This window comes from Takifugu flavidus, chromosome 12 (genome assembly GCF_003711565.1).
Source record: "Takifugu flavidus isolate HTHZ2018 chromosome 12, ASM371156v2, whole genome shotgun sequence".
NCBI classification, from domain to species: Eukaryota; Metazoa; Chordata; class Actinopteri; order Tetraodontiformes; family Tetraodontidae; genus Takifugu; species Takifugu flavidus.
This window is the reverse complement of record NC_079531.1, coordinates 512,167-525,075: the sequence shown is the minus strand read 5'-3', so window position 1 is coordinate 525,075 and position 12,909 is coordinate 512,167. Positions and strand designations below refer to the sequence as shown.

Sequence of the window (12,909 nt, the reverse complement as noted above, 5' to 3'; positions counted from 1 at the left end):
ACCGCCCCCAGGCGCCCCGGAGAACGAATCACAGCGGTGCGACCAAGATTTCTGTCCGTGTGGAGGCAGCCTTATGATTATTATAGGCGGCTTGATTAGTAATGAAACAGTTTTGCGTGTTGAATCCAATTAATATTCTAAACTAAAAAAGCTGGTTTTGTTTAATAGGGATTGAGAAAGATTTTTACATTCAATAATGAGGGTAGGAACTTTTGATCCAGGAACCAAAAAGAAGTCTTCATATTAAGGCGGGCAGTTCAAATCACCGGATGTGACGTTTAAAATTACCGTTTGGTTCTGCCTATTTAGTGAACGTGATTGCGGATGATTATTAAAACATGAGTGAAACCGATTTCTTCCTTTAATTTTTTACTATTTTTAGTTTCAGTTGTGTGTTTTTTTTACACATTTTTACAGCGAGACATCTAGTGATCATTGTAGCGAATACGTGAATCATGAAGCGAAGTGTGCCCGTAGCTAATTAGTTGTGCTAGCTAAGGCTAGCTACCGCCGAGTTTCTTAGATATGTGTTCGGGAAATGTGGAACAAAAGCATATTTGAGGAGAATGAAGAGGAAAGTCGCAAGATTAAAACTGAGCCCCAACGAAGAGGCTCGTATTTTACGAGAAGAATATGAAAGGAGGCGAAAACTGCGAATACAACAGGTAGTGTTGGTTTTAAAATTTCATTTCTTGCAAAGCATCAAACCGAAGGTAATTAAGGCCAAATTCATTTGAGCAATTCATATTAGATTCGTTGAAGATAATTATTGTTAATTGATGTCTATTTCACATTTTCAAATATACATTAGTTTTGTCCCAAAATTCCATTTTAAGTCTCTGCAAAAACTAAGTTTTTCTTGCGATAATTACTATATTTTATTCGTTTGAGGGTTCCAAGAACTGCAACATTCTAAATTATTAATAGCAATATAATCCCAGCAGTTGTAGGTTGATCAAGATGAATATCTCTGGAAATACATATCCCTAAAATGTATTATAATTAGACATTAAGACACAAAAATCAGCCATTTCTTTTCCACACAGGTGCGAGAGCAGCAGAGGGGCATTGCGTTGAATATTCGGAGAGCGGTTGAACAGAGGCGGCAGCAGGAACTGGAGCAGCTGGGAAAGGAGCTGAGGGAAGAATGGGAGCGTGAGCAGAGGGAGAAGATCAACACTCTGCAGAAACGATACCAGGAGAGCCTCCAGCTTCTTGGTCAGGGCCAGAGGAGTGCAAAGGAAAATGTAAGACAATGCTGGTTACCTGTTTTTGTATAAAGATGTTAGTTGCCAGTTCCATAGCAGTAATATCTGTTGTATTATATCCTTTTGTAAAGGAACCAGACTGGGCAGCCATAGCTCAGAGAGAGCAGGAAAATCATGCCAAGGCTGAGGAGCGTTTTAGAGAAGCCCTGAAGGAGCTCAAATCACAGAGGCTTCAACACTGTGAGAGGCAAAACCGGTGAGCGTGACATCTTCAGCTTTCATGTAATCACAATAAATTGCACAGCAGCTCATTTTTGTTCCTTATAGATCCATCAATGCCAGGAAAAAGGCACTGGAGGCAGAAAAGGAGAGATCAGCAAGAGTGGCTAGTCTCCCATTGCCTCCCCCAAAGCCCATTCAGGTGACTTTACAAACCCCATTTAGAGTCAAGGGATATCAATTGCACATCAAATGAGCAGTTTGTGGTCATCTATTGATCAAACACTAAAGAACAAAGCTTATTTTCAGTCTACATTTCTCTGTTTTGTGTTATCATATAACTCATTTATTTGCTAGAACATTGATTTCAAGACGCCACACAGAATCAGAAAATTGGATGCGAGTGCTTTTGCCACCACTTATTACCACATGGCTGACAGGATGGTGGAAAGGGAGGTCGAGCAAAACCAGGTAAGCTTCATAGTGTCACTCGGTGTTTCACTGGCCCTCGCAGAATTATCTGATGTGTGTGTGTCTTCAGCCGAATGCCCACGAGGAAGCTGAGGTGCAGTTGAAGAGGCTGCAAGAAATGGACGTAGTTCAGATGAGGAGGAGAGAGGAGCAGCTTGAGAAGGCTCATCTAAGAGGACAGCAGGCTCTGAGGAGGGAACATCTGGAGCAGGTCAATGTTCGAAATGGAGAACAAATTCTGTAGGCTCGTATCTGGAAAATCACTGTCTCTCCTTTGTGTGTTGTTTTAGGATCACGGGCGCTTACTGGTTGAACTGGAGCACATGCAGCAGAGAGACCTGCTGAGAAGAAGGCAGCAGGTGGCGAAGATGCCTCCCCAGCCGCTCTACAAGAGAGCTGAGCTGGAGGAGGACTTCCAGAGGCAGATGGAGTTTGCTTTTGAAGACATGTATCCTGGAGAGAGGGGTATGAGCCCATCACATTCCTAAGAATATTGGCTCGAGTCTCAACGCATTTGTTACTTTTTAAATTCCATTTGCAGTTTTAGTGTTTGCTTTCTAAAGCGCAGCTCTTCTGTTTCAGGGGTTGACGTCGACTTGGTGGGACCTGAACCTCTGCTAGAATTGTCAGCGGGTATCCAGGACCTGGAACTGGACGTCACGCAGGACGAAGCTGCGCCACCATCGTCGGAGAACGTAGAGCAAGAAACTGGAAGAACGGAACCGGAACCATCGGCTGCAGGTGAAAGAGCCTTAAAGTCAAGGTTTTCTAAAAAATAAAGTCATTGATTTGAATAAATAGGTATTAACTCAATCTGACCAATATCGGAGCACTTCTGTTGAAGCTTCTCTTGTTCCCTTCCTCAGTGGAGCAAGTGAAAGCTCCTCCTCAGCATCCGCTGAAGAAACTTCTGGATCGAATCAGGAGCCAGAAAAACCAGTGGCTTGAGCCTGAGACGCCAGCAGAGTTGCCAACTGTCGTCCCAGAGAGAGACACAACCATGGACACCGGTTCCCTGACTAGTGAGGAGAGGAGCAACGTGCTTCCTGTTGACCTCCACCAAACTGGCCATCATGGTAAAAGAACTGGTCAGTTTGTGCCTTACGCTCCTTCCATGCAGCACAGAAGTGGAATTATTCTGTTATTCCAGCATCGGAAGCGTCAGAAGAGTCCACTGACGCAGATACGCAGCCTCCCGATGAGCGTGTCAAGAGGCACCAACGAGCAAAATGGGTAAATTTCCATTTCCACTACAGTGTTGATGAGTTAAAGATTCTCTGCACATGCAAAAGAGACAATCTTTAGATATGTTTAATAGTTCCAGAGAGGTTTTAGAGCACATTTACCTCTCTAATATTAGCAGAGTTAAATGCTGTTTGATCATCATCAAAAGAGTGGTGGTAGTTGCACGGCTGGGCTACTGTAATGGACTCTGGTGGGTCTGATTGGGTCTGATTGTGGTCCGGCCCTAACTGGAAGCAGGTGTGGCTCCTAAAGGCATCGGGAGCTTTCTGTCTTTAGAGGGCAGCGCTAAGATTGTCCAGACTGCTTTTGGCCTCTTGGAGGGAGACTTTCTGAAGCATAGGGATGTTCTCTATGTGACCTGTTCTTGCTCTAGGGTTCCAGCATTGTAGTGCTCACCATTTCCAAATCCTTTGTACAGAATGAGGAACTTGAAAAAGCGAAGCTGGAGCAGCTCGCGTTGCTCAGGGATTTGGAAGAGCAGAAGGCGAAGCTGGAGCAGATGCTGCTTGAGTCGCAGCAGGAGAAAAACCAGCTACAGACGGTCGTCACCCATGGAGAACACCAACCAGAATCAATCATCTCTGATCATGGAGGCGGCTCGGCTGAAACCACTCAGGCATGTTCAGTTCTAATCGTTTTATCTCGTGTCATCCTGTTTTAGTAGAGGGGTTGTCAGATATTTAAGCTTTAGAGATTGTTAATCATCACCCTTTTCTTGGTATGTTTGCCTCTTACCTTGTTTGGGATGAGTAGAAGCTGTTATGCAACAGCACCACCTATGGGCGGAGCAGAGAACTGCAGCTGAACACGCACACGCACGTCTAAACGGGTCGAGACTGGCGCAGAAATGGGCTCAAACAGCACATTTGATGATCAAAAGATCTGAGAATCTGACCTTTGGTCTTCCAGGTTTTAAGGGTCTTTGGTCATAGATATTTTTAGCATTGTTCTTATCATTATTTTATGTTGCAACTTCTCGCAGATTTAGTGGTTTACGCAACAAACCATACCGGACAATTCCACAGAAATTGTGACTTGTGCCCTGTCTGGCCCGTCCCTGCCCTCATCATGGCGCCACCAGCCCTGTGGCATCCACCCTCTCGTGCCTCAGAATGATCAGTGATCCGTAAGGAGTTTAAAATGTAGCCACATTAGCTGTTTATGTCAGTGCCGGGTTAAAAACAGGTTATAGGGAAAGATTAGTCTGATTAATCCCATTAATCACAAGATGGGGCTGGTCATACTACAGTAGAGCAGAGATGCCCTGGAGAGTCCGAGGGTGGGGCATGGGGCAGGTTATGTACCCCAGTGCTACTGCTATACCCTCTACTGCGGCTAACCGTTACCCCACAAGCCCGCTGAAGAAACGCCTCAACATCCCTTTAGCTGCTGCTTTATTGATTGATCTCTCCTTGATTCTCTAATCTGGATCAGGGTTCATAATCTGCCGCCCCACTCAGCAGAGGCTCACCCTCCAACATATTCCACATCTGGATACGATTCCCATTCCCACCAGTTTTAGCTGCTTCATCTTTGAAGTTGTCTCAACGTTGCTCATCGCACTGGTTTCATTGGGGAATAACGATAATTCCTGTGTTCTCCAGCTTTCGCTCCCTCCAGGTGAAGATGATCACAGCAGGCAGATAAGAGAACACCAGCATCAGCTCCTGGAGCGGAGCAGGTGGGCTTCTCTCCTCTTTGCCCACTTCAATGGAAGCTCTTGGCAGGCAACATAACTTTGGTTACTTCTGTGTTTCCTTTAGAGTGCACCAGGCGTCTCTGGAAGCGGCTCGCCAGCATCTGGAGGATTACCAGAGAGCACTGCAGGCGCGTTATAGCATGGATGCTAACGAGCCGCCGCCACATCAACCACCTCCGCTCTCTACGTGGTCATCACAGCTTGCTGCTGCGCTTTCACATCTTCCAAATTCTGCAATGCAAACAAGCCTGCGGGACGCCCAAACGCCCCCCAGAGAGAACCTGCCGGTGTCGGCGCCCTGCACCCCGGACCTCAGGGCACACGTGGAGTCAGTTCTGAGCAACGCCAGGCCCCAAGCATCAGACGTCTGTCCCAGCCTGGCCGGAGTCCTGCTGGAGAGGATAAAGGGGCGCCTTCGAGACGGAGCGAGACCTGGGTGGGTGGGAGCTTTGCCACAAGACCCTGTGCACCCTTTGTCCCTTGGACCCACAAAAGACCTCATCAGGGGGCGGAGAGAGGAGCAGCAGGTCGTGGTGGACCACAGGCAGCCGAGGGAAGTGGAGCACAGGAGGCAACACCTGCCCAGCGAGGCCCAGGTAGGTGATGGACGACCCAGTTTGGATCCTTCCGAGGGATCGTTGGACTGTTTGGTTCTTTCTCAGCCAGAGCCGATTCCAGTGGCCTCACCTGAGGAGCAGGTGTCCGGGAACGTGGGTCAGATCCGTCGCAGGTTGCTTCAGTCTTTGTTAAAAGCAATCGAGCAGAGAAATGGAGGAACTTTGTCACATCTAGAAGACGTCCCATCGGCCAACGGTGGGTGACGACAGAAACTTTTAGATTTGGGATTTCAAGTGTTAAACACGGTGCACATCTGGCTTCAGGACCGGCCCCCGCCCAGTCTGGAAGGCTGCCCCATGGCTCCACGCTGGAGCCCCTGGACCAGAGGGAACCAGAGGAACTGGACCCTGGAGAGGAGGAAACGGGATCGTTTGGGAGGCGACACGCCGCCAGTCAAGTTCGTTGGGAACTATTCGCATCAGGAAGAAAAAGGGATTTATCAGAAACGCCTCAGAAGGACGATACGAGTGCAGCCGGCCGCTGGGAGGGGGCATTTCCAGGTGGAACACCACACACGGCCTTTTAAAGGGGAGACTATGAATCCTCACTGTCGTTTCTCTTCTCCTTCAGAACCGGTCTTTCAGAATGTGTCCACTGGACCTTCCCCATCTTCCCTTCACCCAGGACTCGTGTGTCCCTCTGAGGCCACCAGGCCTCCAGTGACCCGTGTCAGGTCGGGGGTTTGGGAGACGAGTCGACAGCATGAGCTGAGTGCTATTCCTGAGGTGGAGACCTCCTTCAGTCCCAGCCTGGACACGGGTCAGCGCCACCCTCACGTCACCAGCATCATTGAGTAGAAGGGTCCACCTGTGGACCTTGTTACCATCAGAGGAATGGCTTGTGAACCTGTTCATTTCCAGGATGGGAGAGAAGCCTGAGGCTTTCCTCACATGGTGCCGGCCAGGGTCTTCAGGAAGGATCACCCCCGCTCACACCTGGGGGCCAGAACCTTTTCAACAGGTCCAGGAACTCTGAGAGCAGCTCGGGGAGCTCCAGCCACCTCATGTGGACAGAGAGGGTTCTGAGGTCGTCCCAGTCGTCCCCACAATGCTCCCTCTCTGGTATGTGGGGGGGGGGGCTGTGAACATATGGAGTCTTCGTTTGCTGGGAAATCAAGGCAACTTTTAATTGGTGGGATGGTTTTTCTCCCTCCTCCAGATTCAAATATAATCCTGCCGTCCTCGGAGTCTGGAGCGGACGACTGTGGGCCGGCCCTCACGGCCTTCAGAGCTCCAGAGGTAAATGCACAAACGCTTCACCGGCAGCCCGAGGTCCTGATTAGTAGCTCGTTAACTAGTGTTCGTCAGCTCGGAACCCAGATGGCTGCTCCCCTCTGAGGTTCACTCATGAATCAATGATGAAAAATAGCCAAATCTGAGTTCCTGGGCAGTTCTCAGTCCTCTATGATTATCCCTGAGAAGCTGTGTGTCCGTGTGTGTCTGTGTGTGTCCGTGTGTGTGTGTGTGTGTGTCTGTCCCTTCCCGTGTGTGTGTGTGTGTGTCTGTGTGTGTGTCTCTCTCCCCACCTCTGCGTGTGTGTGTGTCTCTCCCCACCTCTGCGTGTGTGTGTGTCTCTCCCCACCTCTGCGTGTGTGTGTGTCCGTGTGTGTGTGTCTCTCTCCCCACCTCTGCGTGTGTGTGTCCGTGTGTGTGTGTCTCTCTCTCTCCCCCCACCTCTGCGTGTGTGTGTGTCTGTGTGTGTGTGTCTCTCTCCACCTCTGCGTGTGTGTGTGTGTCCGTGTGTGTGTGTCTCTCCCCACCTCTGCGTGTGTGTGTGTGTGTCTCTCTCTCTCCACCTCTGCTGAGCAATGATGTGAAATGACACGTCCAGAAATGTATTGAATCAAATGCATTTGATGATGTTTCTACACTTGAACTGAGCTCAGTGCGTCTGCGTCTCTGACATCATCGACCACAGTTGTGATGTCAGAGCTCTGACGGCTGCTCCTCTGTCGGCCAGGCGGTGCTGGCTGCTGCCTGTCCTGGTCCCCACGGCCTCTCCACCACCACCATCTCCACCACCACCATCTCCACCACCACCATCTCCACCGGCAGCTACGTCACCTCTGACCCCGATCAAGCCTCCGGTACAGTTCTGTCTGGAACCAGTGGCGCTCTCCTGGACCAGTTACCTTCACCTCTGTCTTTCCTCAGATAAATCGCCGCCCCTCATCCGCGTGGGAGCGGGGGCAGAGTTCCTGGCGGTCTTCGCCCCCCCGGGGGAACGTGTCCCGGAGTCTCCAGGTCCGGCTGTGGAGACGCTGTTCAGCAGCAGCAGGATCCAGGGCATCATCGACAAGTACACGAGGGAGCTGAACTTCTCGCTCCGCTCTCCTGGAGATTCAGGTGGGTTTAGAGGAGGATTCCGTATCCGACGCACACGTGCGACCAGAACCAGAACCGTCCACAACCTTCTCCTTTCCTTCCTCAGCAGAATCTGGTGGCTCAGACGTGCAGGCACTTGGAGCTTCAGGCCGTTTGGACCTGGAGGAGAACGAGAGGACTCAACGTTCTGCAGCTTGTGCGTCGGTGCCGTCGGACCACGTAGCAGCACCGGGGAATTCTCTGGTCCGTCTGGAATCATCCCAGATTTGTCCATGTTGACGCTTTCCTAAAGAGTTCGCCTCCATTTCTGTTCACAGCAGCGGGAGGGTGCAGCCGGGCCGGTCCAGGAGCGGGACGCCCTCAGACCCCCCATGGTCCCAGCAGACCCGCGGGACCTGGAGCATCTGGTCGGGCAACCGTCGGCTCACTCTTCTCTGATTGGTCACCTGCCAGGATTCCCATTTTCAGTGAGCCTGGATCAAAGTGGCTGGGATTCCACCCTGACCCGGATGTTCGGACGATTCGGACCTCAGTGGCAGGACCCCGGTGACCTTCAGCCGCTGGGTCAGCTGTCATCAGAACATTTGACCACCTGGTTTGATGGAAGCCCAGAGGAGAGCCAGATGAAGCCGCTAGCGGAGGAGCTGGATGAGTCCGCTGGCCAGCAGCTCGAAGGTTCTGGAACTTTGCTTTAATCCGTCCAGGTCCGGTAAATGTTCCTGGTTTGGACCTGCTCACTCATTCCAACTCTCTCCTGTCTGCAGCTGAAAGGTCGCGTGTTGACCTGGGGGCTTTGGATGAGGTCACTGGTCCATCAGACCAGGAGTCCCCTCCTACAGCATCACGGGCCCAAACCAGTCCCGCTGATCCGGATCAAGGAAGGAGCCCAGGTACCCGAGTCTGTCATGTGACGGTCCAGATCATGATGTGCTGCTAATGTGGGATCGTCCTGTTCCAGGTTGGGAGTCATTCCAGCTGCTGGTGGCGGAGGTCACCCACAACGACCCTGCAGACGCCTCCATGAGTGTTTGGGCTGAACAGAACCCTCCCGAGGGGCGGCCACCCCCCTGGGATCCTGGAGCACCCTTCTCCCTAACCAATCATTCTCTAGAACCCGAGCAGTCTCGGGAGTTCTTCAGAGCCAAAGACCCAGGTACCAGTGTCCTGACCCCCCCGGCCTCCCAGGAGTCCTTCTCGCTGCTTCTGGGTTCTCCAGAACACATCTGTGCCTCCGTCCTCGAGTCTCCTTCCATCAGAGCAGATGTAGGTCTGCTGGCTACGGCGCCAGGGGACCCCGTCAGGGGTTCTGTTGGACCACTGACACCTGGGGACGGGTCCTGCCTGTGGGACTCTCAGCCCCCTGCTCTCCTTCAGGCTCAGGATTTGGACCATGAAAAGGGAATTCTGGAGCAGTCCCAGATCACTTTAGTGAGCCTGACGGACACGTCGCTGCAGGACCCGGAGGACGCGGCGCCCTGGGGAGACCAGCGCCTCCATATGGTACCGGAGCAAAGACGGCCGGGCGTGTGTTTATGGTGCGATTCCACTGGTCCCTTTTCTCTCCTAGGAGGCAGAATCCGGGTCGGCGGAGGCAGAATCCGGGTCGGCGGAGGCAGAATCCGGGTCGGCGGGGGCAGAACCCGGGTCGGCGGGGGCAGAATCCGGGTCGGAGCCTCGTGGCAGCGGTCCGACGCTTCCAGGTAACGACGCTCAGGAACCTGCTGAGTCAACAATGGGTTCAGCAGCCGCTTCCTTCTCATTCCAGCGACGCCCCTGGAGGTGGACTGGGGGCCCGGTGGGGCCCTGCAGCCCCTTCACCAGCACAAGCGCAAAGTGCTCCTCCAGAAGTTGTCCCGCAGGGCCCAAACTCTCAGAACCAAAGGAGCTCGGAGCAGTGGGTCAGACAGCAGAGAGCAGCTGAAGCCTCCGGCCGGCGGTGGAGCGAAGGTCGATCCCAGACCGGAGGAGCCGGAGGAGCGTTCCCAAACTGCCGCCTGTCCCGGATCAGCCCTCCGACCCAAAGCTCCTGGTAGGACAGAACCCGAAGCGCTCCCGAAGATCCCCGGAGAACAGAGGAAACTGGCGGTGGCAGAGATGCTTCAGAGAACTCGCAGGTTCTCCCAACACTAACCAGTCTCCACGGTCCGGAAGCTCCCGGTTCTGATCCGCAGCTGATTGTGTGCAGGCTGTACGGGCAGCTGGAGGAGGTGAAGCAGCAACGGGCCGTGCGGAGCAGGCAGCAGGCGTCCAGCCAGAACCGGCTGAAGGCCAAGGAGTTCCACCAGGTGAGCGTCTGGAGCCAGAACCCCCTGCTGGTCTGGAGCCAGAACCCCCTGCTGGTCTGGACTCAGCCCTGATCGGTGCTTTTCTCCTTCCAGAGAACTCTCCAGAAGCTCCGGGCCAAGCAGACGCCGCACTAGACGCCACTTTTAGCTTAAATTATTTAAATTAGTTAAACATTTTATTTAAATCTGTCTTGCAGTTGTGAATTAAGTTGCAAGGTTGGTGAATAGTTCTTTAATAAAGGTTCTGGACACGGCTCCTCACAGCTTGGAGAACACCACCGTCTTCGGACTCTTCTTCTCCAGGGCGGCTTGGGCTGATTTCATCACGTCTTCGGTCTGCAGCATGCTCATGTTCCAGGAGGCCTGAAACAGATCAGCGGTTCAGCTCGGGGTCTGGACCAGGTCTGGGGGGGGTGTGGTTCAGCTCGGGGTCCGGACCAGGTCTGAGGGGTGTGTGGTTCAGCTCGGGGTCTGGACCAGGTCTGGGGGGGGGGGGGGTTCAGCTCGGGGTCTGGACCAGGTCTGGGGGGGGTGTGGGGGCGTTACCATGTAGTCGAGGCCCTCGGCGACGCTGTGGTCCCTGGAGTAGAGCAGGTTGACCTTGGTGCCCTGCACGGCCACGGGGCTCCGCCCAGCGATCTCCCCGGCCAGCTCCATGGCCCCCGCCATCATGGCCTCCTTATCGGCGAAGACTCGGCTGTGAAGGGAAACGGGTCGTAAAGGGGCCAGTAACGTGTAACGTGACGGTGGTCGTCGTGGCGACGGCGCGTCCTCACCTGACCAAGCCGCTGCTCGCGGCTTCATCGGCGAACATCTTCCTGGCCGTCAGCGCCAGCTCGTTCACCAGGCTGCAGCGGGAACGAAGCACGAACGTGAACCGGTCCCTTTCCTAAACGGATCTGCTGGTTGTTGCCGGTTACCTGCGGCTGCCGATGACTTTAGGAAGCCTCTGGAGCGTCCCGACGTCTGCTGCCAGGCCAACGTCGACCTCCTGGGGGCGAGGAAACCGGAGAACGAATGGTCAACGTGCGTTCCTGCTGGCGCCGCCCATAAATCCACCGCGTCTGCATCGACTCACCTTTACCTGGAACCAGGCGTCCTGGGTGCACAGGCGGATGTCGCACGCCGTGATCAGGTCGACGCCTGTCACACACGAAAATGTTCATTACAACTAGACTGTTCGCGTTGGTCGCCAGGTTTGTTTCCCATAGCAACGGGTCCAGTGGGATCAAACCCACTGGACCTAATTAGTAGCAGAAATGACAAATTCTTGTCTTTAAATCTCCGTTTTCCCCATTAAGCTCGTTTAATCCACCTCTGGGATAGATGAGAGGATAACGGTGAGGTCATACCTCCTCCGATACAGGCGCCATGGACGGCCACGACCACAGGCTTTGGACACTGCAGGAGGAAGGAAAAACGGGAAAATCCCAGGTTTCTAGAGGATGTGTAGCGGGATGGAGTCGTTCCTCCTCAGGTCTCACCCGCTCTATCACCGAGAACGTCTCCTGATACTCTGCGATTTTCTTCCTGAGGTTCCAGGAAATTCTTGCCGTGTCCTCGCCGACGGGTTGGAGGACGTCGCTGGCCATGTCCATCAGATCGATACCTGGACAAGGACACGAGGCGGAGCTTAAAATAGAGCATCTCCGGCCAGCAGCGACCTGGACGACCCTTCCCCACCTGCTGTGAACATCTTTCCTGCTCCAGAAAACACCACCACTCTGCAGTCGGGGTTCCCAGCGAGCTCGCTGAAGAGCTCCACCATCTCTCTGGGAGAAACACCGGCAACAACCCCCAAATGTGGGCACATTCAATGGGAAACAGATCCACAATAAATCACATGTTTGTCCTTAAAAACAAACACCAGGTCCAGGTTCAAAAAGGTTCTTGCCTCCAGAACGCTCTGCTCATGGCGTTCAGCTTCTCTGGACGATGCAGTTCTACATGCGTGACAAACTGTTGGGGCTGACTGACGGCCAGGGTGGTGTAAGGGGGGCGGGGGCCACCTGATGAGGCCGCGGCTCGCACCACAGCCTGGCCGGGGGACCACCAGCTCCGGCCTGCGGAGGATAGGAAACTATGTTGTGACACAGGCGTCCCGCATTTCAGGTTACAATATCTTAAAACAACATGTTCTGGTCGTAGGAGCAGGTGCCGGAGCACTGCCGATGTGCCCTTGCGCAACACATTCTCTAAACGTCCTTAAAGCCTCTGAAATGGAAGCGACTCGGTGACCTTTCACATATATCCGCTCACGGAAACCCAAACCAAGAACAATGAAAGAATCCAAGTCCCAAATGGATCCTAAAGCGAGCGTCGCACAGGACCGACCGACCCGCGGACGCCCGACAGCGGGCAGAGGGCACCGAGCAAACCTACGGTTGTTGGAGGCGGAGCGGGCGATGGCGGCCAGCATGGCTCCCTGCTGCGGCGGCTCTGGGCGCGGGGAGAAGCCTCCAGGCGGCGGGCGGTCACTGCTCCGAGCCTGGGAGCCCAAACTTGTTAAATTACAACTAGCGTCCAAGTTATGGATGATCGAAGCGTGTTAAAGTTTAGCTTCTTAGATCACAACCAGCGTCCAAGTTATGGATGATCGAAGCGTGTTAAAGTTTAGCTTCTTAGATCACAACTAGCGTCAAAGTTATGGATGATCGAAGCGTGTTAAAGTTTAGCTTCTTAGATCACAACCAGCGTCCAAGTTATGGATGATCGAAGCGTGTTAAAGTAGTTCAGCTTCTTAAACAAACAATTCACCTTTGTAATACGATCTACGGTGGCCGAATGGTTTCAAAGTGCACAACTTCTTCTTCGTTGATATTTTAAGGCGGCAGCAAACA

The 12,909-nt window shown here is 53.0% G+C and overlaps 2 protein-coding genes and 1 long non-coding RNA gene across 8 annotated transcripts; 2 read left to right on the top strand and 1 right to left on the bottom strand.

Moving 5' to 3' along the window:
• The first annotated feature begins 268 nt into the window (after positions 1–268).
• On the top strand, positions 269–10,344 carry cep295 (centrosomal protein 295). Of its 6 annotated transcripts, none has more exons than XM_057049648.1 (29): positions 269–665; positions 1,047–1,247; positions 1,340–1,464; positions 1,536–1,629; positions 1,785–1,898; positions 1,969–2,109; positions 2,189–2,363; positions 2,481–2,639; positions 2,765–2,986; positions 3,049–3,131; positions 3,562–3,759; positions 4,748–4,824; positions 4,907–5,438; positions 5,505–5,655; positions 5,724–5,960; positions 6,031–6,219; positions 6,321–6,521; positions 6,619–6,698; positions 7,420–7,479; positions 7,510–7,546; positions 7,614–7,805; positions 7,891–8,027; positions 8,102–8,459; positions 8,549–8,674; positions 8,743–9,284; positions 9,352–9,484; positions 9,550–9,898; positions 9,970–10,069; positions 10,163–10,344. In XM_057049648.1, exons 1-29 carry the CDS (start codon positions 567–569, stop codon positions 10,202–10,204), a joined length of 5,154 nt encoding a protein of 1,717 aa, XP_056905628.1. In that variant the 5' UTR covers positions 269–566; the 3' UTR covers positions 10,205–10,344. The 6 variants fall into 6 exon arrangements, with proteins under 6 accessions (XP_056905628.1, XP_056905630.1, XP_056905627.1 ...); XM_057049650.1 differs by having other exon boundaries at positions 7,420–7,546; positions 9,352–9,396; positions 9,457–9,484; XM_057049647.1 differs by having other exon boundaries at positions 2,765–2,974; positions 7,420–7,546.
• On the bottom strand, positions 10,287–12,853 carry ech1 (enoyl CoA hydratase 1, peroxisomal). The gene is made up of 10 exons (XM_057049693.1): positions 12,452–12,853; positions 11,964–12,132; positions 11,753–11,841; positions 11,554–11,678; positions 11,422–11,470; positions 11,148–11,212; positions 10,990–11,060; positions 10,846–10,917; positions 10,616–10,766; positions 10,287–10,432 (listed from the first exon to the last, which is right to left on the bottom strand). Exons 1-10 carry the CDS (start codon positions 12,486–12,488, stop codon positions 10,328–10,330), a joined length of 933 nt encoding a protein of 310 aa, XP_056905673.1. The 5' UTR covers positions 12,489–12,853; the 3' UTR covers positions 10,287–10,327.
• Positions 10,349–11,250, top strand: LOC130534966 (uncharacterized). The gene is made up of 2 exons (XR_008953005.1): positions 10,349–10,471; positions 10,590–11,250. It is a non-coding gene; the product is annotated as an uncharacterized LOC130534966 (long non-coding RNA).
• Positions 12,854–12,909: the final 56 nt, after the last annotated feature.